The 25,944-nt window shown below is 35.8% G+C and overlaps 1 protein-coding gene across 1 annotated transcript in view; it reads right to left on the reverse strand.

Annotated features, from left to right (window-relative positions):
* LOC117385580 (collagen alpha-1(XI) chain-like) overlaps positions 1–25,944 on the reverse strand; it is a 161,571-nt gene that overhangs the window by 74,190 nt on the left and 61,437 nt on the right. The window contains exons 10-28 of the mRNA XM_033982871.2: positions 25,177–25,218; positions 24,070–24,132; positions 19,027–19,101; positions 17,857–17,940; positions 15,665–15,721; positions 14,560–14,613; positions 14,388–14,441; positions 13,086–13,139; positions 12,236–12,289; positions 10,912–10,965; positions 10,053–10,097; positions 8,085–8,138; positions 7,957–8,001; positions 5,230–5,283; positions 2,790–2,834; positions 2,456–2,509; positions 1,895–1,939; positions 519–572; positions 384–428 (exon numbers count right to left, since the gene is read on the reverse strand). Of these exons, the coding sequence (XP_033838762.1) occupies positions 384–428; positions 519–572; positions 1,895–1,939; positions 2,456–2,509; positions 2,790–2,834; positions 5,230–5,283; positions 7,957–8,001; positions 8,085–8,138; positions 10,053–10,097; positions 10,912–10,965; positions 12,236–12,289; positions 13,086–13,139; positions 14,388–14,441; positions 14,560–14,613; positions 15,665–15,721; positions 17,857–17,940; positions 19,027–19,101; positions 24,070–24,132; positions 25,177–25,218 (1,032 nt within the window). The remainder of the gene's footprint in view (positions 1–383; positions 429–518; positions 573–1,894; positions 1,940–2,455; positions 2,510–2,789; positions 2,835–5,229; positions 5,284–7,956; positions 8,002–8,084; positions 8,139–10,052; positions 10,098–10,911; positions 10,966–12,235; positions 12,290–13,085; positions 13,140–14,387; positions 14,442–14,559; positions 14,614–15,664; positions 15,722–17,856; positions 17,941–19,026; positions 19,102–24,069; positions 24,133–25,176; positions 25,219–25,944) is intronic.

The raw sequence follows: 25,944 nt of genomic DNA on the forward strand, positions 1-25,944 counted from the left end.
ACTAAATAGCATTCAATTGGACTTTATAGCAGGGAGCGAGCAAATGTCATCTCATAAATGTTGCATAGAAACATTTGTCCTTGATTACAAATAATGACCAATTAAGTCAATTACTGTCAGTATTTTATATTAAGCACAGACACAATTGCATGAAAACTCCCATTCAAACAGGCTCATTGCAGTTAATGCTCTATGCTCCATTTAAACTGGTTGGCACGGGCCCCCCTCTCCTACTGTACGTCTGATGAGCTTTTAAGCACTTTTCCACTTTTCCAAAGGGGCTCTGTTTAGTTAGGAATTACAATTGTTAAGCATCTATAATTCTCTAGAACAGCATCTGTCGGCCATATTGGGTAGGGTAAACAGACTGGAGTAGTGTGTACCTTCTCTCCTTTGCCACCTTTAAGCCCACGGATTCCATCTGCTCCCTAAAGATGAGAAAATCAAGGTGAGATTAAGTTTTATAGATAATTCAAATGCTATCTGAATGATGTAAGGAAGAGAATAGAGGGTTTTACTTTGACACCACGTGGTCCAGGGTAGCCGATGGTTCCAGGGGGTCCAGGATTACCCTAAGGGAATAAAATAAGTATGTTTATTAATTTGCACCTTTTTTAATGTAAAATAAATGATAGTAAGACATTGAGGTGTTCATCCAATCTTTTTTTAGATAGCCATAACCATATTAGACCACAGACAGTGACAATGCCAAAGCTTATTGTTGTGAGTTAATTTTGCACTTTGCAGAGAAACTCCACTCCACGTCGTGCTTTAAAACAGCATACTGCTTACTTATACTGTTAGTCAAAAATGTATATACGTTTATAATTATAACATTTACACAATTTTCTTATCTCCATTTTATGTTCCTCACCAAAAACATACCTGGAGTTCTGTTTTGTTTCATTCACATTCATTCTTGCATAGTTCTAGGCTGTGTTCCTCTCTCAAACTAAAACACTCTGTTCCTCCTTGGGATGTCATTAAGTGGTAAAACAGGAAATGCTCCACTGTGTTTTTAAACTCCATACACTTTTGCTAGCATTATTTCAGCCCTGCATTTGCCTAAATTTACAACTTTTGTTTTAGCCTTATTGAAAGAGCTTTACTCCTCGGTGCACCAGCAGATACTAAAAACTTTCTACTGACAATCTCAACTGTACAAAAGGTAAAACAACAAAATAAAAGCAACAATTTAAGATTATTCTAGAGTAATGAAGAGTAAAGCAGTTCAAATGAGACTAAAAACAGCTGTTAACCTTAAATTTACCACTAAATTACATCACAATGTTGAACGGAACATTTTGAGCTTTGGGGATTCGGACAGCCTAATAAAGCAGGATTACTCGAACATGTGTGAATGAAACAAAACACAACTGCAGGTGTGTTTCTGTGGAGGTAACATGGCTAAAAGCTCACATCAGTCAGTTTTACTTAATATAAGGCCTTTAACTGCAAATTCTCAGAGGATAGCTATCTATAGAGCAGAATATTTTATATCTGTATATAATATATCCAGAGAAGTGCTGATGTGATGATTTCCACTGTGAGACATGCTAGCATGCTGTGCAACTCATAAAATCTGTCTGTAAGTTCTATGTATACTGCATGCTGAGTTTTGGGCACACCGTACATATAATTATGCTGCCTAATTCATATTTATTTTAAGCAAAGTCCAATCTAACCTGTACTTTACATTTGTGTACTTTTCTTTTAGGTTTCCAAAAACAAACATTAATTGCACATGCTTTCTGTACAAATACATTTTCTTTACATGAAAAATCTAGAATTATAATTTGGCAGATTGGCTAAGTACCCAGTAATAACTTTATTTAACACAAACCTGTATTTTATTTGTAAATTTCGACACACTAATGAACAATAATATACTTACAGAAGCTCCCTTCTCGCCAGTTGGACCCTCTTTTCCTGGATGACCCTTTAGACAAAAAAAACATTCACATATTTTAACATTGCAAAGCTCTTTTTGCAGTGCTTAGAGTGAAACTAAACACCTACACTCCACACACAATTACTTTTCAAATAGAGCTGCTAAACTGGGCAGTTCTTGGAGGACTAAAGAAGAGAGTGAAGGGGGACGAGGGGTGGGGGCCCTGTCTGTAATCTGTAACAGCTGGCTGTGATCAGGGCAGCCATTTGTACTGTCACCAACTACTGGAAATTGAAGAGACCACTAAAAGCAGCACACACTTAGATTTAGGCTGTTTTTTGGGGGTTTTTTTTGGGGGGGGGTTTACCAGAAAGCTGAAAATGTACCAGGTTTGGACTAAGGTTGCCAAAAAAATGACTATGGACCATACATAATGCTATCAAAACACCATACTGCACTCAGATTAGAAGCAAAAAGTGGGTTTAGTGTTTAGTTCCACTTTAAATATGTACATGTTTTTATAATGTTAAAACAAAACAACACTGTAACACATCATATACTTACAGGAGGACCGTCCGCACCAGCAAGTCCAGCCAATCCCTGTTTACCTTGAGGTCCCTGCATAAAACAGCAATAAATACATTTGAATCTAAGCAGGGCCAAATTCATCTGCTTGAAATAATATTAGCCATTCTCAAAACCACTAGAACAACACAATATGGGAGCTAAGTGCTTATCCAGGCCCAGTCTAATGCTTTTCTATCATGTCTTTTGGAGGCCTATATTCTTGACAGCAGTGGATCTGCAGAAGCAATTTGGTTCTGCAATAGTCACTTATCATGAGCAGAGAGATTTTGTGGGTGTTTTGAAGCTAGTACTGCAATTCAAGACCACTTACTTTTTCACCAGGAGGACCGATCGGACCTTGAGGACCTATGAGACCCTGAAAGAGAAAGAAAAAAAGTTACAAAAAGAAGGTGAAGGTGTGGGTTTGAAAAGTTTAAAAGTGAGAATTGTGTTGTTGAGGATACGACTGAGAGGTGTTGACATCAAATGAGCATCTTATCTATTTTTTAATATCCGATGAGGATTTTCAGACAATTTTTAGAGAATACATCTGGAAAGCTAAGGTTCAAGTATCGCACAAATGAAAGAAAAGTGAGAAATTGGTGAAAAACATTTGTCCCTAGTTTGGGAAGATTACACAGCAACTTGGTTTAATTTAACTTCAAATTCAATATTTTTGTAGCCTTATTTTAATAGCTTAAGTTTAGTAATAAATTATCTAACAAATGTACTATCCATTTTGATACATCTCTCAGTACATCCAGTAAGGACTGAAGAAATTCAACACACTTGCAGCATTTTGGAAAATATTTTGCAAATTGCCCAATACGTTTGCCCTACTTTTGCACAATAGAACCAGCTGTCTTAACTCCAGTAGTTAAATTTGTTGACTTTGAAATAATCCTATGAAGAGCAATTAAAAAGTCAAAATCTGCGAGTGTTATTATTTTATGGGCACTCTGGAAGACATCACGTTTTGCTCCAACTTTGATGAACAAGTTATTTATTCAACCTGTAGAGTGAATCTGAACAGGTCTGGGCTAAGTATTTCCAAATAATATGACGTTACTGGAACCAGGCTGCAGCTGTCAGCAGGACTGCACTGTCACCTGGGGAAAGGGGCATTCAATTGGACACTTAATTTTGTGCTGAATGTTTAATAGTGGAAATTTGTATGTGGTTAAGTGGACACTGTGTTGGGATTGGTCCCATGTGCTTTCAATGGAGCTGAGAAAAGTTGTCATAAAATGTAATGGCTTTTGTGATGCATTGCTAACAATCATCATTATTATGTAACTTATATAGCTATTTTAGTAATAGTAGTAGGAGTAGCAGCAACAGCAGCAGTAGTAGTAATGGTAGTAGTAGTAGAAGCAGTAGTTCAGTAGATCTGACATTAATGCCAGTAAAATCTAATGCATTGATGTTTACCATGAACTCAAGTCTTACAAATGACAAACTGAACATCTGTGATCTAATTTACCAAGGCACTTCAGCACATTCTCTTTGTAAATAGATATATTTTATGTCATACTGTGGAATATTATAGACCAAGAAACAAGATTTCCATGGAAACAATCGATAGAAGGTTGAGTAAGGATGCTTTTTTATATTGGATTTTTTTTTTTCTATGTTTTTGAGTGTAATAAACACAACCAAAGTGAAATGACACTGAACGCTTATATATTTTTTTGGCTACAAAGTTACATACTGTGGCGTTAAATTAGAAGCAAAGTATAGCTAAGATATGGAGGACATTGATCGGTTCGAGAGTCTATTAAATCATCAAAAAACAAACAAAAAATGATATGCATAACAATAAGATTAACACAGCGATCCAGTTAGGGTCACTGAACACCTAAACAAGTCAACACGCTTTCTTTAATTTGGGAACTCTACTGTCTGGTATGCACTATAATGAATGTATATACGAGATGAAAGTCACGTAGGGCAGTATATGCAGTTTATGGTCCTCAAACACGTCTCAACTTAAGACTAGACGTTTTGCCTTGGTAACATACATATAATCACATACAGTTCTGTTTGGGGTAATTTAAAATGCCATGGGAATGTACAGGACGCTGCAATCACTCTATACATACATTGTATTTAAGTGAGAATAGTATGTCCCAGTGTAACTACATAAATGAATGCCAACAAGAAACCCAAAATAAGTTTCCAAGCAGACACAGTCAACTCTAACTTGAATTTTGACTCATTTTCTTTTGAATTATTTATCAGTATGACATGTATTTTATGAGCTGTTACATGACATTTTCACTGGTTTCAAGATTATTTTATTTGAATGGGCTAAAGAGTCCCTGATCTCAAATGCCTTTGTCTCACCACATTGGTATGGAGCTCAACAGTGAACTTCCAAGTACCTGAAGTAAATGTCCCATTCATTTCTCCCATAGACTTTCTGAATAGAATCATTATAATATTAAAGTCAAAAGCTGGGGGCTAGTCAGATGTGCATTTTATATCAGATAATTGTTAATCGCTACATTATTCAAACATTTCACTGCATTTTAAGTTTAAATTGCTACTTTCATGCATTTAAACTCTTTTTTCCAGAACTTCTGAGGTAAAAATGAATAGAAAATTTACTTCTGGAATTGTGTGCCTTTAACTGTTGAGCTCAAGTAAAAATAATAAATAACAGTAATAATATAATATCAATATACATCTAAAATTAAGATAGATATTCTGTTATTTAAGTCATTTAAACGGCATGTAGGCAAGTATTGAGAAAAGTCATACAAACTTACATTGGGTCCAGGCATGCCCTGCTGTCCTGGAGGACCTGGCTCTCCTTGAGGTCCCTGTGAAAAACAATGAAAAACACATTACAAAAGCTCCATTCACTACTTTATTTTCACAACTAGTAAATGAATTTAGCTGCTGGAGAGATCCACAGAGCAGAGTCATGGTAACGTATTTATTTCTGAAATGTGCTAAGTATGTGCGGTATCGAGCAGTAATTCACAATAAGAAAGGTTGAATACAGTAATGGTATAATGCATTAAATACAAATAAAATGTGAGTTGTAAAAGTTATAATCATATATTTTCTATACATTTATAATAAAATAAATAGAGATAACATTAAATCACACACGCAATTACCTATACTACAACTATTAACTACAGAACTGTAAAGGGCCATCTATGGGGCTTAAATGTATTATTAACAATATGCCTTAAAATACATGTTTGGAGATTATAGTCATACTTTCTACATCTAATTATAAAGCATTTAATTGTCTGGAAATCAGGAAGTTGTTGTTAGCTTTACTCTTGTGCTCTCTGAGACTTGTGAAAAGCTTTTATAAACTCATTGGGGTGAATAATTAGGATGTTCTGAACGTGTAAGGCAAAGTGAGGAATAACTTTGGACTACTGCAAACAGTTTAAAATGAGCTATTTCCATTTAAGACAGTAAAAATTGCATTCACCGGTACTTCCAAAATGACCAATTATAGAGCGTAAATGTATTAGTCAATATTTGAGGTGCATTTTAGTCATTCTTCTTCCAATAATCCTCCTAACTGGAAATGCTTATCTGTTCAGTCTTTCTGCTTTGATTTAGTGTGTCACAAAGCTAAAACATTAACAACGTTGACCTCTTGGGGGAGTCTGCTCCAGCTGTTTCAACAAACAAAAGATAAATCCTTATTCAGTGCCTTCTTGCTTCAATTTGACATTTTATTGTATTTCCGATGCTCCCCACTCCCCCTTTATGTACATCTGTGGAGTTGTAATGAATTGAAACTTTGTGGGCCGTTAATTAGAAGCATATACTAAGTCACTGGTTTGAATGGGCTGCTCTTCTACTCTGGAGTGACTCAGTGGACATCGACAACACGTGGGAGGGCCGAGCTGTTTGAATGACGATACTTTAAACATAATTCCCAGGGAGGAGAGGTGATGCAACAAAGCAGGGCTAACATGTCTTTATTTTCACTATGCTATACTTAAAGGTCCTGTACAAAATGAATTCTTAGGTGCTTTGAGCTATGTTAGAATGCTGTTATCTGTTCAAAAACATACTTGAAGTTGTGTTTTGTTTCATTCACACATGTCTGAGCAACCCTTCACTTACGTCTGTCTACATTTGAAAAGCTCAAAATGTTCTGTTCCACCTTGTAATGACATGTAATTTCTATTTTTTTCTTTAGTTCAGTGGAGAGAGGCAATTCCAGGACTGAAATCATCCAAACGATTTTAGTGAAGGTGTATGGAGAAACACAGTGGAGCACTTCCTGCGTTATAACATGACATCACAGGGTGGAACAGTGTGTTTTACATTTGAGAGAAGAACACAGCCTAAATATGCAGGATTTGTGTGTTAAACATGTGTGAATGAAACAAACCACAACTCTAGGTGTTTGTGATGAGGAAACATCATAACATAGATCAGAAAATAGTGTAATATAGGCCTTTAAAACTTAATCTATGTATAGGTTGTGTTCAAATTACAACTTTTTAGTTACCTTAAATTCAAATTCTGTAGTGAAATCTGTTGTATTAACTGTCAGATTGCATGTTTGTTCTGGTTTATGTTTAATATATCTATAATTACTGGGCCTCGTCACATGAAACAAAAACTGGCAAAAGGTTTGTCGTCTTCTCTGTCCTTATAAATGATCACTCAGAGTAAATAACCTATAGAGTTATATAGGCCAGATTACATTACAATACATTTAATAATGTTCTTGTTAGAACTACTTAATTAGGCCCATCTAAACAAACAGAATAATTTCATTGGTTTGTTAATACGGGATTTTCTGATCTATAAGGAATACGGATGCACCGATCTGATATTGGTATCGGATATCTGCAACAATACTCGGCTTCCAGATATTGGTTTAGCTGATATCCTGGATGGACATTTAAATCGATGTCATAAGATTGTCTTCTGTTTGTAGTCTGGCCAGAAAGTCTCATAATGCTTAAATTTCTATTTATGCAAAGTTGTTCTGTAGTTACTTGAGGGCCAGACGACAGCCTCATAAAACAATTGGATCAGTTCTGTCTCATTTTATTTTTGTTTAAAGGAAATACATGCTGTTCTTAAGGCAGTTTACTGTTGGTGTGAAAGGCGCACATGAAATGGTCTCGTTCATTTGGGATTCAACATGTTTTCTCTCACTCACAGCTGGGAGAGGAAGAGAGTGGTAGTGGAATAGGGGCCATGTGATGAATCCACTATGTGTAGAAGCTATATATTTTGACTACTCTGAGACTTTTTTTTATGGCAAACACTTAAAACGTGTTGCTTTAGGTCTAATGCTCTTCTGTATCTATAATTAGCTGGTTGTTACGAGCAGCCTCCTAATGTTAAGGTTAAAGACCACTAGCTTCGGGTGTGATTCCTAGGTGGTCCTGACAAATGAGCTCAGTTATTTTGACACACGGCTGGGACATCCTCTCTGCCAGCTTTTCCCCAGGGAGAAATGTCCAAATAAACTAAAAACAACTTAAACAAATACTCACCATGTTTCCTTTGGGACCTGCCTGCCCGTCCAGCCCTGAAAGACCCTAAAGGACGCATCAAATCATTATGTCAGGGAGAAAAAAAAACGTGTTATTGTTGTGAGTGAATGACAGATGGAGATACATACGCGCTGCCCTGGAGGCCCTGCAGTACCTCTCGGACCAAGCAAACCTCTGGGACCCTGGAATAAGACCAGATGGAGAAGTTAAGTTGATGTATAAGTCCTCAAATTGTGCAAAGGCTAGCTAAAAGTGCGCTTATATCAATATCACAATATGTTGGTAACTTTGACTTTATATGTGTAGAAAGGTGTATAAGAATTGTGGGAAGGAACTGTTTTTATCGTTAAGATTTTTTTTTTTCGTTCTTTCAAAAAAAAAGAAGAAGGTAAACTTGCTTGTAATGAACTTTGGGAAGTCGTCTACCTTATCAGTGCTGGAAATGTATGAATTGGTGAATTTTGCAGTTTACCGCATTCGTTATGGCTTCAACTAACAGCTATTTAGCTAATCGACTAATGTTGAATGTTTTCAAATTAACTGAGTAAAAAAATATTTTGTGATTATTTTATACATTGATTAGTTGAATGATTTGTTGTTTCAACTCATTTTAGAGCAGTACTTTTTTACAGTGTGACTAATAATTTCTTAAATTAGACACAGGCAGACCATCATTAATAGGCCTGTTGCACTAAACCTGGCTACACATGTTTGTAGTGAAACTGTGGTGGACAATAACACATATTATTTTTTTCTTATTAATGCAGAGCAGTTTACAGTATAGACCGTTTGTAGTAATGCAATATAATCATTTCTATATTGACTCATCGTTCATATACGATATGACAGATGGAAAAATATTTTTGGGAGGCCAAAAGTCTATATTTACTTCAGCACAAAAAATGGTGTCGTGACAGGCCTAGGGGAAAATTAGATCTGCAGTGTATTAACGCTGAATTATAAAAAACAAAACAAAAACATGGTATCAAAGACAAGACTTAAAGTTAAAGAGCAGTACATTCCACATGTAGTTCACAAACAGTAACTGCGTGTGAAATCTAATCTAGACAAATCCTAACGCACCAAATCCGAATCCTTCCTCTCATTCAAACGATGATGAAATGTAGTGCAATGCCTTTGAATGACTTAACAAGCTGCTTCCAATGGCGGTTTCTCATGATGTGCGTCGGCCCATTAATAAAGAACAAAGACCATAATGTCAAATTCTCATGAGGAAAATGCATTATGACTTAAGCACAAACACCACAGCTACTTTCTATATATGAAATCTTATTAGTCTGGCTTGGAAGGTTGAAAGTGCAAGTTAATGACCAGAGCAGATGATATTGATGAGTTTGCAGTGACTGGCTCAGGTACAGAAGGGTTTTGGTAACACTTTATAATAACTACATTATTTACAGCCTAAAGCATGAATAAAGACTTAATTCATGATGAACAAACAGTTTACTAAGAATGATTCAGGCTTAGTAACTAAGGGATAAGGGTATTCATTAAAGAAGGGGTATTTTACGTCTGGGGTATTAACTGCTAACACTTATTTAGATCACCGTGTTACTTTTTATTGTTTTATATATCTATATATATATATCAAATAAAACTTATTAACATACAACAATACATACAACAATAAGTTTCACTTTCGTTTTTGATGGGTCCCCCCTCCCTTTGCCCTCCATGCTAAGTCATTCCCCCTTCAGGGGGGGAATATATGGAGAATTGTCGTGCAGGAGCATGGATGACGTAGACTTGTGGGCGGAGCATTGGACCGAATCTTACAGCTACGCATAAGGAGGGTTCAAATAGAGCCTGGGAGAGATTGTTAGATTACTGAAACATGTATGGATGACATCTAAAACCTTGACACATGTTTTTAATGAAGGAACAATGTTACAACATTGTACAAACCTAAAAAAATATCTATTTTGCGTAATACCCCGTCTTTAAGTAGAGTCCTTGTAACTCTAAATGTAAGCACTGCACTGTATCTTTGCTGACATATTTTTAATTGATTTGGATTTGTAGCTCTGTGGAGTACTTTTAATTCAACTTGAGTAATATACATTTGAACTACTTACACTCTCTCCAGCAACACCTCTTTGTCCAACTGGTCCATCCTCTCCCTTTAAAAACATGACAGAATATGTTAATGTGAGATACACTTTACTTTTAATTTTACTGTTGCAATGCAAAAGAATACCAAAAGCTAAAATATGCAAGATAAATAACAATGCAAAATATACACTTTAAAGGGCCCATACTACACTATTGTCTGATCCATGTTATAATGTTGTCTCCTCATCAAAAATATACCTGGAGTTATGTTTTGTTTCATTCACACAGGTTTAACACACAAACCCTGCATATCTAGTCTGAGTTCTTCTCTCAAACTGAAAACACTCCACCTTATACTGCCATGTTATAATATATAAATTATTCCATTATGTTTTTAAACTCCATGCACCTTCACTAGAATCATTGGATAACCTCAGCTCTGGAATGGCCAATCTCTCCTGAACAAAAGGTAAAAGGTAACTGTTAACATGAAAACTACCGCTTTAGGAGATCATAAGGTGGAACAGAGAATTCTGAGCTTTGGAGAAATGTAGACAAACTAATAATAAAGGATTACTCAAACATGTATGAATGAAACAAAACACAGAAGGTAACAACATTCTAACATGGCTTAAAGCTCAATTTTGCGTAATATATGACCTTAAAATCCTTAATCACAGCTACATTTATTAGTGAAGTTAATGAAAAAGTCAGTTACAGTCATAAACATAAATATCTGCTTTAATTAACAATTAATATCTGATCTAATTAACAATGTAGTATGCCTATTACTAATAGTTAGCATTAATGTGGTCCCTAATTTCAGTGCATACATTGCAAACACATATTTGTATTCCTCTTTTGAACAAAGGTTGAACTCACCCTAGGCCCATCTTCTCCGGGAGGTCCTGGAGGGCCTGTAGACCCGATTTCACCCTAAGGACAAAAAAAACAATATAATGATACAAAAAAACAGGAGTGGCAAGTTCAACCAGCTGTCATATGTGCCTAATGATAGTCGGATTGATGTGACTAAAGAAACGGTTTATTCAAAAAGGAACAAAAATGCCTTTAATCTAAGCCTGGTAACCACAATTGGCATGGTCTATGTACGGTTTAGACTATTTATGGTGCCCTATACGGACCAACCTATCTCCACTGGCCCTCTAATTACTCAGTATAGGATAAAGAAAGAACGCTTGTCTAGAAATACCTCTCTATGATCCCTGTGCTCAGACTTCCGAATGTTAGCCAATGTTTAAAATGTACAAAACCCCAAACTTCAGCCCTGTTCAGAGTGTAGTGGCAATGGGCAACCAAAAATGGGTTAAACAAACTGAATGACCTCCATACTCATTCAGCTACATGCATAATACAAAGAATGTGCATACTTATGACATGTTAGAGCATTTATAAAATATGTTTTTACTCAAAACAGTTATCAGACACTTCACTGAGAAAGAGTAGCAACAGAAGTATAAAAGAAGTAGTTTTAGCCCATGTGATAATTAGATGTAGCTATGGTAAAAGTGGAAATAGTAGTAGAAAGCAGTGCCAGTTGAAACAGGTATAGTAGTAATAAATGTCATAGTGATGATAGTAATAGTAGGAATAGTAATAATAACTTTTAGCAGTAGTATTAGCAGTGGTACACAGTAACATAAGGAGAATTAGTAAATGTGTTTTAGATTGTAGTGAGATGTAATGAGATAGTAATAATCGTCACAACTGTGGTAGCAGCAATATGATTTGGTGGAAAATTTAGCAAAAACATTAGTAATGTATAAGTAGTAGGAAACCACAGTAGTTTTAGTGGCAGTAATACTAGCAGTAGTAGCAAGATTTGTAGTAGGGTACTGGAAAAGCTAGTAGAAATACAAACGTAGTAGTAAAAATATTTGGAGTATTGTCATATGTAGTGTATGTTTAAATATTAATAAAAGCAAACTAGTAAGTGGCAGCTACAATATTGGCAATAATAGTAGCAGATTTTGCATAGCCTCATTCACTCTGTCATCACTACAGTAATAATCAGTGAACGGGAGGTGGAGTCTGAACTAGTCTTTAAGCCTTAATGTTTGAGTAAGGACCAGGCTCAGGGCTGTAGTTACTTTGACAAATGACGAACTGAGACTCATAATGAGACAGGAGTAAGTGCAGCTTCTTATTTCAGTCTATTTGAAAGTTTCATGCTGTAATTACTCACTCTATGTCCCTTCTCTCCTGGAAGTCCTGGGAGGCCATCGAACCCACGGTCACCCTGAAATAGGATAAGAAAGACCGGGTAAAAAGTTCAGTTTATTTAACTGACAATAGTGGTTCTTGACATGTTTATCTGTTTCCTATATAGGGACAAGGCAAGGGACAACTATATGGTTTTGAAAGGCTGTTACCTTGATTCTCAACTGAATTTAAAGCCAGAGTATGTAAGAATTAGTGAGAAAAGTTTGAGAACCACTGGTCTACTGTAAATTGTGATTAGGTATATTATATATATATATATATATATATATATATATATATATATATATATATATATATTTATATATTTATTTTTTATTTTTTTTTCAAGCTATACATTCATAAACCTAATATAAACACCGTCACATTAAGTTTTTGGTGAGGTGAAATCAGTTACACGTTTTATTTCAAAATCAAGTTTCAACAAAAATTTAAGAAAATCAATTTAATCTTTATTCCCCACCAAAATCACAAAAGTCTTAGCTCAGAGCAACTCATACTTTTCTTAATGGCTTATGTATTCCTTTTGTTATGACATTAGACAAATGCATTAAACATCCTCTGATTTAAAAATATTTAGATCACTATAAATGACCTCCATATGAGAAACTATTATTGTTTGATGTTTACCCTTAAGAAAATACCAATAATCCTATCTACTTGTCATAACACTTTAAATTGAATTAGTCAACCTTAAAATGAGACAAAATGAAGACTGTATTAACAAGTTAACATGCTTTTCTATGTTATTGGAACAGTTTATGTTGAACTTATGATGTTTTTTAATGTCCCCTTATCAAAGCCATGTGTTTTACCTTTGCTCCTCCTTCTCCTGGCAGCCCGCGAGCACCATCCGCTCCATTACGGCCCTGAAAGACATCAACATTCCCCATCAAACTTCATGGCAACTGTATACGAAATATTAAATTAAGTCTGTGGATGTGGAGGAGGTAATCAGTTCAACAAACAAACAGAGTTCAACATTTATTTTTGAATTTAGACTTGACATTTGAATATCGTGTGATAAACTTGAACAGAAGCCATGTTTAGGCTCAGGTAATTACAACAATGATCTTGCCAAATCCAGCTCTTTCCACTCCCATTCTATTAGAAATTAATGTAGGGAGGGACCTACTATATACATTGTCGGCAACTAATCGATTTGGACTTAATGCACATACACACTCAACGAAATGTGCAAGACATTATAGTTCAGTGCATTACAATATTCTGATTTGCCATACAGTAGAGTAGACCATTGGAAAGTATGTAAAACAGACTGCTTTAATATCCACAATTGGGTAAAAGATTTTATGGACCAATGGAAAGTGTGACCGCTCTTATTAGTGATCCCTGTACCAACAACCAATGATACATCACTCAAAGATATAAAGGAAGAACTAAAAAATAATGATGTTACTGTTGCAAACAAACACACACAGTAGGGGTTGGGGATTTTAATTGTAGGGTTAACAACCAATCCTTTGTCAGTAAAAGCATGTGGTTTGAAGTTTGGAGTTCAGACTTTAGAGGAAGAAATTGGGCTACGCCTTATGTTAAATTACACTGATTAGAACTATTTCTTGTTTGGACAAATGCACAATATTAACAATACTAACAGTATATGTTCTCATCCCCTAGATCAGGGGTGTCAATGACATTTTCACCGAGGCCACATCAGCAAAATGGCTGTCCTCAAAGGGCCAGATGTAAAATAACTACTTTTTAAACTTTGAATTAACTGTTTCTGCATGTATTACTTATTCAAGTTCATTCATTTGCACAGATGTAACAATATGGCTGTGTAAAAACATATCTCTTGATAAAATGACATTTTAAGACCACCATCATACCTTTTAATTTACCCTGTTGAGGGCCACATAAAATGATATGGAGGGCCACATTTCGCCCGCGTGCCTTGAGTTTGACACATGTGCCCTAGATAATGGTATGTATTGGTAAGTATGAATAATAATAATAATGTATACTGTAGTAGCTTTAGTAGCCATGTAAACCCTATCATACAGTTGACTCATCGTGATCTAGGAAAATTTAACTGATAAAGTTAAATTTGAGACAAAGTCTTCATAGAAAATTGGATGAAACAGCATTCTTACCCTTTTTCCAGGTTTACCAGGAAGACCAGTTGGGCCCTGAAGACCTCGGGGTCCCTTTAGGCAAAAACATCAAAGATTGAAGCAGTTAAATAGATGATGTGTTATGGAAATATATTTGAATGTATACAGTAGGGACTAGGGAGGGAGGTCATATAAGCTTTATGAGCCCCACCTGTGGTCCAGGGTCACCACCGTCTCCTTTAAGCCCAGGAGCGCCAGGACTTCCCTATGAAAAAACATACACTCTCATTAAACCAATGCATAGTTACAGAGGTGTAGTACTCACTCACTTCTCGCAGTAGTAGTAGTAGCTGTAGTAGTAGACAGCATACAGCACTCCTATACTCAAATAATATATTTTAAGTGTGACAGTACTCTTGTGTGAGTGGGTTATTATTAGTCCTCCCACTTTGAGTACGTGACAAAGGCTTTGAATATTTTGCACATTCTATTTTACATTGTACCTTCAGATATGACATTGTTTTACCACTTGTTGTGGTGTATTCTGTGGCACTACTTCATGTTTTGTCCTTCCAATCACATTAATATCAAACTATAAATCAGATGTCATTCATACTTTACTGTAGTTTTCCCAAATACTTTTTACTCTTACCCAATTACTTCCCTCATTACTTTTTACTTCAAACTGAGTAATAATATTTTGAAATAAGTACTTTTGTTAGAGTAGAAGTTTTGCCTACTTTACTCACCTTTGCATACTTTATATACTGGGCAAAATTGAGTAAGAGTTATTCATTGCTAAAATATTACAAATATATTTCTTGACATAGGACTTTTAGGGCTAAAAAGATTGTACTTAATTGCTAGAGTATAAGTAATACAGAAGTAAAACACATCATAATGAATCATCATGAATAAGTCCCATTTTGTAGTATTGTAGTATTTTGCCATACCACTCATATATGAACTTACACAATATACTCCTTTTTTGTATCCAGTATCCATATGAAGTTATTACTGAATTTCAGAGTTGCCTTAACAATTAACAATAATATTTTAAATCTTTTGAATATACAAAAGTCCCCAAAATGTTGCCAATAACTCAGAAGCCGAACCTGTGAATAGAACGTCATTCAAGGCCTTGAGTTTCTCAGCTCTTTATCTGGTTGAATCTGTCCAATATGAGCCACTGCATGGTTAAATTTAGCAGATCTCTTCGCAGCAGGAAATAGCAGTAATGTTTTCCTCATCAGCTGAGCGAGTCATGGTAAATGCATATGAGCTGTACATGTATGTTTGTATAAGGACAAACTCACCACAGGACCAGACCGCCCTGCCAGTCCAGTGGGTCCCGGAGCGCCTCTCATAGCCAGCTGTAAAGCACACAACACACTTATCACTGCACAGCGATGATAGGCCTAACAGTAATATTGTCTAGAAAACTAAGAGTGCAAGTATATAAAGGCTGTTATTATATTTGGCTATTTGCGAATAATTAAACCCATGTAGTTCAAGTGATTTTGTACCTTACAGGATTGTCAAAAGTATCAAAAATCAGATACTAATCAATGCTAAAACTAATATCGAAACTAGATACACATTTGAGAAGGTATTGATAGTGCAAAAAACAACATTAACAGAACAAAATTTTTGCTTTCCTAAACAGTTTAAGTGTAATTTTGAGCTTTATCAGAATTTTTTTTATATGAAAATTACATTCTATTACTAAAAATGGAGCATATTTTGTGGTATCGTATCAGTACTGAGTATTGAGTAAATTCCTTAGTATCAAAATAAAGTTTGAAATTTTTTCTTGCCAACACTAGTTAGTATCTTATAGAAAGGAAATCTGTAAAAATGTATGATAATAATTGTAGTTCAAGTGAATTTGTATAGTGGAAATTGAATCTACACAAAGAATACAGTTTGAATATGTGTCTAGTAGTAATATTATTTATGAAGAGCATTGGTAAATACTGGTTATTACATTTGGCTATGTGAACAATTTTGTGGTCTATATAATGGATAGTCATATGCCTAAAATAATTAATACACTTGACTGCATGTCCAACTGCAATATTATCAATAAAAGTTCATAATTACATCTGGCTACATGTGAACAAAGTGGTGTGGTCACAATACTAAAATTTCAACCATGTTTTTGATACTATATACCACAATGATGATTAAAAACACCTTTTCAACAAAACAGTGTGAGTGTAATTTTCAACACAACCCAAATAAATTAAAACAGATGTATTATCAACAAATTTAGAATGGCATTTTCAACCAGCATTTCGTAAAAGTAGCAGTAGTGATAATAGTAGAAGGTGTTTTAATCTGTCTCTGTAGAGTTAAAAATGGAGACATAGCTTCAGCAAGTCATTCATCAGATGTTTAACAGTGTAGAGTAAATTGTGAGAAAGACTTAATCTAACGCTAGTTCCTTAAAGCAATAATACTAACCATCTATATCCTAAATGTCTGATCCTAATTTTCTTATAGCCAATTTGCAAAACAACTTCAGATGTTACTAACCCAGTCTATACACAGCTCCACAATACCACATGTACCTTGCGCCATGCATGTGCCAAGGCGTTACAAGCTATCTGAGCCAACCACTGCTGTCTGTACATTAATAAACAGTTGTGTTGTTGACCTTTTAGTTACTTTTACTGAGTTGTGAATGTGTGAATATTCTGTGTTATGACCGCCATGTGTTTTTGACTTGATCACACCTTATGTTTTTAGCCTCACAGTTCATCCTGTTACTCAGCACTACAGTGATTACCCAGCAGGCCCCTGTGTGGGTGTGAACATCTGCTAAAGCTTTACATACTCCCCAGTACAACCAGCCCTCCCTGCACCTCCATATTATGCGCATTATATAGTCTAGTACGGCAGAGTAGAAGCAATTTGGGGGTTGCTTTTAGCTCAAGGCTCGCGGAGTGTATTTCCTATGTTGGGTTGAACTGTTTAATAACCTTTTAGCATTGTAATGGGAATACAACCAGGATTCAATAACTTTAAATAGTTCCAAAAAGTACAACAATATACATTTTATAGCACATAAGGGTAATTTGTGGGTTACTTGTAGTTCAATGCTCAGTGAGTAGTTCCTTAAGTTGGATTGAACTGTCTAATAATCTTTCAGCGTTGTAATGGGAATATCATATATGGGATTACACTTTAAATTGTTCCGAAAAGTCCCATAGTATGTGCATTATATTGTAACACAGGGTAATTAAGGGTTATTGCAGTTTATTGTATAATGGAGGTATTGAAATAGATACATTTATATTGGTCAATCTCAAATCATATCATATCAGAAGATGTTTCCTAGTTTAATACAGTTAAAATACATAAACTGACAGAACAATACATAAATCAAGCTGCACTGTAAAACTTATACGTCAAAATCACATCCTAAAACTCAAATAAACCTCATGAAAAGTATTTATACAGAGATTTTGAAGGTAACCAGTACACCAGCCTTCTTTATACCTACCCTGGCCTGGGACAGAATGGCCTGAGCTTGAGCCTCTTGTGCAGACACCACTGGCCCTTTATGAGACTCCCCTCCAGCCCTGAACTGTCAAACACAATGTACAAGAACAAAATTAAACAACAAATATATATATTACCATTAAACCATTTGCAAGTTTTAGGTCAAAGTACTTTAAATGTGACTGTACGACTTTCCTGGTGGAGGATTGGTCGTCTGTTTGTGTTTGCTTTGTCTGAAATGATCTACAGTATGACATTAAACTAATCTATATTCATGGAACGTTGATGTGATAAGAACACCCACAGTAAAATAAATGCACAAAATGTTAGTTTAATGGCATACTGTGGAGCATTTCAGGCAAAAGAATAACAGTAAAGTTACATAATGCACCTTTAAAGTGGAACTAAACACATAAACTTCACCCACAATCACATTTCAAATAGAACTGCTAAAGTGGGCAGAACCTGGAGGACTAAAGGGAGAATGAGAGGGGAAAAGGGGCGTGGTCTGAAGGTATAAGGAACAGTCTGATTGGTCTAACCTGTATCCACACTTAAAACTCCGCCCCTGCAGCCAGGTGTGTGATCAGAAACACATGGCCGTAATCAGGACAGTCTTTTGTTATGTCACTAACTACTAAATTGCAGCACACATTTAAATTTAGGAGTTTCTGACCAGACAGCTGCAAATTTACCAAGTTAAAACTAAATTTGCCAAAAAAAAAAAAAGAAAAAAAAGACTAGGAGCAGTAGATAATGCTATTAAAACAACAAATACACAGTTTAGTGGTGAAAAGTTAATTGAGTCTTTAGTTCCACTTTAAGAAAAATGACCTGTCGTGTTTTTAAACCTGTGAAATTGTCATCACGTCACACACAAAAAAATACATTTACGCCAAAATAAACTACACACTTTTGTACAAATTTGTGTCTTTTCAAGGCTACAGTCAATGGTTGCACTTGACTGCACCAGCTGACATTTACAAGCTAAAAGATTTGCAACCCAAAGAAAATAAGAGTGCAAAAATCCTTTGGCTCGCAATGATGCCATGAGCTAAAGCTACATAATTAGGTGCCATACATGGATGAGTGCCGAACATGAAGGGGTACAGACGTATAAACTAGAGTATGGGAAAAGGGGGTAGACAGTTTAAAGTGAAGCAGGACTTACGGGCAGCATCAGTATGGTACCTGGGGGCCCCGGTACTCCATCTGAACCAGGGATACCGGGACGGCCTGGAGGACCCTGGAAGAAAGAGAGAGAGCGAGAGAGAGAGAGAGAGAGTGAGTTGATGATATATTTGAATGCACATCATAAAAGAAAAAGTGCTATCTGAGGACAAGTATGTGATAATATGCGAGGAAGGGAAATGAAAGTTGCTTTGGGAGATGAACAATTTTGACAAAATTCCAATGTTTATCCATTGGTGTTGTCGCAATATTAAAATGTCAAACTCAATTTCGATAGTCAATACACGATACTGATTATAATATCACAATGAAGATAAAAAAATGCTTTATTAATGGAATGTAATTTTCATTCACTTTCTTTATCTTAGCATAAGGTCTTACATTTGTTTTTGTTCAAATGTTTTCCTGTTAATGTGATTTTTTTTTGCAGTATCGATAATTGCTCAAATGAGTATCTAGTAGTATTTAGTTTTAGCAGAATTTTTTTAACAGTATTATTGACAACAATCTAAATAGGCGTATAGTATAGGGGTAAGCTTAGCAGCACGGTATGCAATATCTTTTATAGGGCTCAGGGTCGAATGCCAAAAACATGCTTTATTGGTGATATCCGCCATGTTTTTTGTAGATACTATAAATACAAAACTTAAACAAAAAGTAATCATGGCCAAATAAGTGAATAGTCTGAAAACTCAAAACATAATGCAAAATGGATTTAAACAACACATTTTTAGGAGCCAGAAAGGTTCATGGTCCTGTTTAGCAGTTTGAAGTTAAACAAAATAGGTGAGCGTGACTAACTGAAAAACTGTTGGCTAATGCTAGTGATCTTGTGAAATTATTTGAAAGAACTGCCTACAATCAGCTCTCCTATTGTAGTCAATTCTTTCTGGTCAGAAAACAAAGCTCTGATTAAAGTATAACTTGAGTAACAGATCTTCAGACAGAGCAGTGCCTCTAGTTAGCTTGTCCCTTCAAAGGAATGTTGATGGCATCAGCTGCAAAGTATCAATTCTTGAGTAGGCTTTTTGGTAAATTGATAAAGACCCAACCCAGTTGAGAAAAAAAAAAAAAGTGGTTAAAATGCACTATTGCACTAAGGTCTCACAAGTGCCTCCATTCATAGACATATGTATGGACTTATCTATGTGTTGTCAAACTAGCCTCACTTTGATCCAGGTGCAGCTCATTTGTTCATGTTAGCTTAGCACGGATTAGCGCCGCAGCTGTTTTCTGTCCAACTCAACCTCCATTGTCGACTTAAGTTTGTGTTTTGTTCTCCACCAGCTGTATTTGTCGAACTGACTCGTACTGTTGACCCAAACATGTGTCCAGACGTGTGTCAAGGTTTAAACTGTGAGCGCTAACATGCTAGCTTTAACACATTGTGTTTATATTCAAGTTAATACATAGAGAAATGGGCTGTCATCAAGTCCAATGTTTTCCAGGCTGCTGTTCTTAATGCCAGATGCTGATGGAAGTGATGGAAGAAAATGTTTCAAAAATACATAGTGTAATGTACAGGTAGGGCCTGGGTCCATATGCACTAGACTGACTGGCATCCAATAGAGGCTACAGTCACTGCGAAATGCCAAATGAAATGCAGAAAATGTTAAAACTTCAATAGGCCTATGTAAAATAATTACTACAATTCATGTTCTACAAATGCATAAACTGCAACACTTGTCTTGGTACTAGCCTTGACTGCTTAAAAGAGTTCATGAATAGTTACGAAATCATTTTCTCAGCCTAAACAAGGATAAAACTGAAATGATTGTTTTTGGGCAATCTAATCATTTTTAATAGTTTGGATAGCACGTTAGGGTTTCTTAACTCCTATCATGTTCCCGAAATCTTGTAGTTGTCTTTTCCATTCTTAAATCAAGTTTTTATCATTTCAGAACTCTGAGCAAAATGAAATCCTAAATCTCAAACCATGAAAAGTCCATCCACGATTTTGTGACCTCAGCTTTACTACTGCAATTCTTTGTATGTCGGCATAGACCAGACACAGCTCCGCCGACTACAGAGTGTCCAGAATGCAGCAGCTCACCTCTAAACAGGGTAGAAGCCAAGCAGTTGATACTATTACTACGAGCCAACAGCCATCTACTCACTGTAAGGTGAAATAATAGGCCTACTTTACTGTAGTCCTTTGAGACAATAATACATATTTAGGCTATTTGCTTGTTAAAACCAATTTAGCTAAGTGCACGTTCACTTAAAAATACAGTCAGATGAAATAAAAAACTGTATTTTCCTACAGTGCACGGTGTTTGAAAACCACAACAGACTTTTTACAACATTTTAACCAAAAAATAAGTATCTTTCTCCAGTTTGCCAGCAGCACATTGTCGCCTTTCATTGCCGCTACATTAACCACTGTGACATTGAGTGTTCGAACAGCCTGGGAAAATGGTGTATTGAGACTTGAGAGAAGAAAGATGGTCCTTCAAAATGAAAGAAAAAAAAACAACAAAACAACCAATCACGTTCAAGCCAGTAGGAAATTGGGCAATGGAAAACCACAAAACTACAGAAGCTACTCACTTATAATACCTCTCTTGTCAGTCACCACTGCTGAGATTTTTTTCTCAAGGGAGGAAATTAAAAAAGTGTAACATCAAGAAACATGTCTGATGACTCAAGACTGGAACAATGTGCCTTTTGTACTGGCAATGTATTTTCAAAAAGAGGGTTTGGCAACTTCTACTGGTGGTTTAGGGGTTAAATTAATGCGGGAACGAGTCCACTGAATGCTTTTGGTAACAGATCTTATTCAATTTATGTTTGAAAATCTAGATTCTGTTCAGATTTTAACATGGCAATAAGAAGCATTCATATAAGATGCATTTTTTACAGGTTCATAGGTTCAAGTTAGTACTTGTATACATACACAACCCCATGGAGACGAGATTTTTGGTTGATAGCGCCGAACATTTTTGCTAACAGTCCAAGTCTTTGCCAATTATTGTGGCAACTCAAATAAAAAAAAGTACTTAAAGGTTAACTGAGGTGAACTTTTCTGGTACAAGATCTACTACCTGTGTGTCTCAATGGAGATTTTATTGTTTTGACTGAAATGATCTACAGTACGGCATCTCCTGTCTCCATGGAAACAAGCAGGTCATGCTATTAGGCCAATTTACATGTCAGTAGGCCTGCCACGATAACAAATTTTGATAAGCGATATATTGAAGAAAATATAGATGATAAACACTAAAACTAGTTTATATGACTGACACAATAACCCAAAAGCAGATTTAAACTACAAACTACCGTATTTTCCGGACAATAAGTTGCACTTTTTTTCATAGTTTGGCCGGGGATTTATATCTGAAAATAAATGTGTTTTTCTTCATTATTATGCATTTTTTGGCTGTTGCGAATTATACTCCAGAAAATACAGCATTCTAAATCTACAATATTGTTAAAAAATCATGAACTGCAATAAAAAAAAACAGCCGAATGAAGTCGATATAGTAATTATCGCGACAGGCCTACATGTCAGATCTGTGGAGCTGATCCTGCTCACATTTTTGAACTATAAAAACTAATGTAATGCTATAAAATTAATGTAATGTTAATGTAATGTGGCTAACAATAACATCTCCATGGTGGCCGACCTCTCACCAAAAAGTTGCATATTGCATCTTTAAGTCAAATCGACAAATACAAATTGAACTAAAATAATCTTGGTTAAAAGTAATTTGACGACTTGTGTAACAACAGTACACTGTGTTGGTACAGTCAAATTACAGTTTCTATTTAATTGTGATTCATGTTGCAGGCCTGGATCTGGTGTTGTTCATCAATCAAATAAACAGGTTTAATCCCAGTAGGTCTGAGAAAGTCCAGTGGTGTATTTTATAATGGTTCTCTCTATTTTTCCATCAGTTGAATGTGTCTGTCAATTTATGAGCCCAATAGTTGCCAGCACCACTCCTTACACTCCTCTCTCAGTAGCAATGCGTCTGAACTTCTTTCCAAACCAATGACTTTTTATGTCTAGCTTTTCCAATACAGACAGTGGGAGAGCCAAATATGGTGTGCTGCTTTATAATTTAGTATTTCAGCATATTTTGGTTCTCATTGGTTAAAGAATTTGGTGTAATATGATATTTTAATGGGTTTTGTTTAAAGGGGTCAATGGACAACATAGAGCGACTTATTATTTATAATTGGTACTTAGTTTAGAGGAGAAGGGCGTAAAGATCCTATATTACGTGAAATTGATTCTTGTGAGTTTTAAGCCATGTTATACTGTTGTTACCTCATCAAAAACATACCTGGACTTGTGTTTTGTTTCATTCACACATAATCCTTTATTATTAGTCTGTCTATATCTCCAAAGCTCAAAATGCTCTGCTCCACTTTGTGATGTCATGAAGCTGTAGTTTTCAAGTCAGCAGCTACATTTTACCCTTTGTACAGTAGAGATTGGCAATTCCAGGGCTGAAATTATCCAAATGATTCTAGTCGAGGTGTGTGGAGTTTAAAAACACAGTGGAGCACTTCCTGTATTACCACATGGCATCAACTCTGGGTATGTTTTTGAAGAAGAAACAACATTATAACATAGATCAGAAAACAGTGTAATATGGGCGTAATGGCATAATAAGTGGGATTCATTGCTAGATTTTCTAACTTTCTGTTGATGAAATGAACAACTGGGGTAACCAAAAATAAAATGAATTGAGTTCATAACTGGATTTGAATTGAATATTTAATGTAGTATGTTAAACAATGTAGTCTATACTCATCGCTTCTCCATACTTGGAATCTGCTGACAAAATTTTCCATTTAAACGATTTTGCGGTATAAGTGTAGAACCTACTCCAACTACAATCACATATCTGAAATTCTTTACTATTACTTTAATGTTTTGGTTTCTTCCTTATCCCACACTCAACTGTAGAAAAGGAGTTTCACATTTCAAGATGAGCTGTGCAATGGTGGGTAACAGAGCCCCTCCAAAATACTGCACCAATCAACCCGCAAACTGAGGCCAGCCTTGACTTACCCTCTCACCGGGATCTCCGTGGGGACCTGGGGGGCCCTGCAGTCCCGGGGTACCAGGAACACCCTAAAACCACACAAACAGACAGATGTGTTTAGCATATTATAGCCCATAAGTACCGCTAACCAGCCTTCCACACCACAGGGCAGTCTGCACAAGCCAACAAAGACAAGAGTTCAAAAGAAATCCACCTCAAAACCATGTACCCCCCTCTCAGTTTGCTCATAATTCCAGGCAGACGCACACAATTCCACCGTCTATTTCCAGTAAGTTTCCATTAAAACATAAGTAGAGCTAGACAGTAATAGTAGAACAGTATAAGCAAAGATAAGAACTTGTGTTAAATTGTTTTAGTTAAGAAAATTGTCTTTGATTGATGAAACTGTGTAACAACAAAACATATGGTAATAGGATTGCTAATTAGACCTCCATAGAGATGAATTGGCAAAAACAATGTAAAAAACTTAAAGAAAAAAGAGTCACTTCTGATAAATACATAATAAACTATACCATCAGTAAACTTTTGAATAAACGCTAAGTCTAGTATTCAACATCTTAAAATCTGCATTAGCTTAACAATAGAATCTAACTGGGAATCTTTATGTCTGATTCCCACTCTGCCACATCCAGTCAAATACTATGTCTTAACTATGCCACACGGTAGAAATGTTTTTGCCCATACTACTGACACTACTACATCAACTACTACTACCACTACTACTACTGCCACTTTTAATTCCATTAGATGTATCCCAGATGGTAGAAATGTCTTGCCCGAGGACACAAACTTAGGTGAGAATTAAACCACAAACAACTTAAGTAGGTAAGGCCACTTTCTCAATCATAAGAACCCTTGTCACCTCACCCCACTACTACTACTACTATACAACTGCTACTTCTACAGCGTCACTACTACGCCAACTACTACTACAACTACTATATCTACTGTTACGACTTATGCTGCTGCTGCCTCAATTTCATTTCCATCAGATATACACACATTTGACTACCTCCCCAAAGCTATTTTCCATGTAACCATTATTCCCCTTTAGCTTTCCTCTGTGAAAATCAGACAGGAGAGAGGAGAGAGTGGGAGAGCGTGATACTCACTGCTTGGCCGGGTGCTCCTTGAGCTCCTTCAATAAGCATCCCCTAAAAAGTAAAGAAAGAAGAAATGATATAGTAGTTTAATTTAGGAAACAGTAAATATGAATGCAGAATGAGTGACTTGGCTTGTAACTTGTTTTAAAGAAGACATATTGTGCTTGTGTCTGATATATAGTTAAAGTCTGTGACACCCGTAGATCATTATGTTATAATTTGGACATTTTAAATCCTAATATTAATCTAAGATGACTTAATAAAAGAAACAAGTCTGCTGACTTAAGGTTTTTTTTTTTTTTTTTCCCATTTGTACCAAAATGTGACGCGGCCAAATCCTACGTGTATCATCGATTACGAAAATAAAATTGGAGAATGTAGTAAGTACAGAGCAGTGTAATCGGAGCAATGACGTCTTGAATACAGATTGCTCAAACATGTATGAATCATGCTAAATACAACTTTGAGTGAGTAAATGAGACTATAATGTGGTTAACAGCTATAAATTTCAAGTTTGCACAGGAGGTCAGACTAAGTACAAAATGACTAAGTACTAACATTTCAGATGCAGTAACCATGTTTGTGGTCTATGTATAAAAGAAGCAACTGGTGTAATAATTAATCTTGGTTGAAGATGTCACACCAAGATTACGACATTTTGAATCAACAATAGAACGTTTGATTGTAAGCTATACACATACTTTAAGAGTATTTTGCACACATTTTGGGAACTATTGGAAGAAACTGAAAATATTCTGATTGCATTGCCCTGACTCT

The sequence above is a fragment of the Periophthalmus magnuspinnatus genome, chromosome 17 (assembly GCF_009829125.3).
Source record: "Periophthalmus magnuspinnatus isolate fPerMag1 chromosome 17, fPerMag1.2.pri, whole genome shotgun sequence".
NCBI classification, from domain to species: domain Eukaryota; kingdom Metazoa; phylum Chordata; class Actinopteri; order Gobiiformes; family Gobiidae; genus Periophthalmus; species Periophthalmus magnuspinnatus.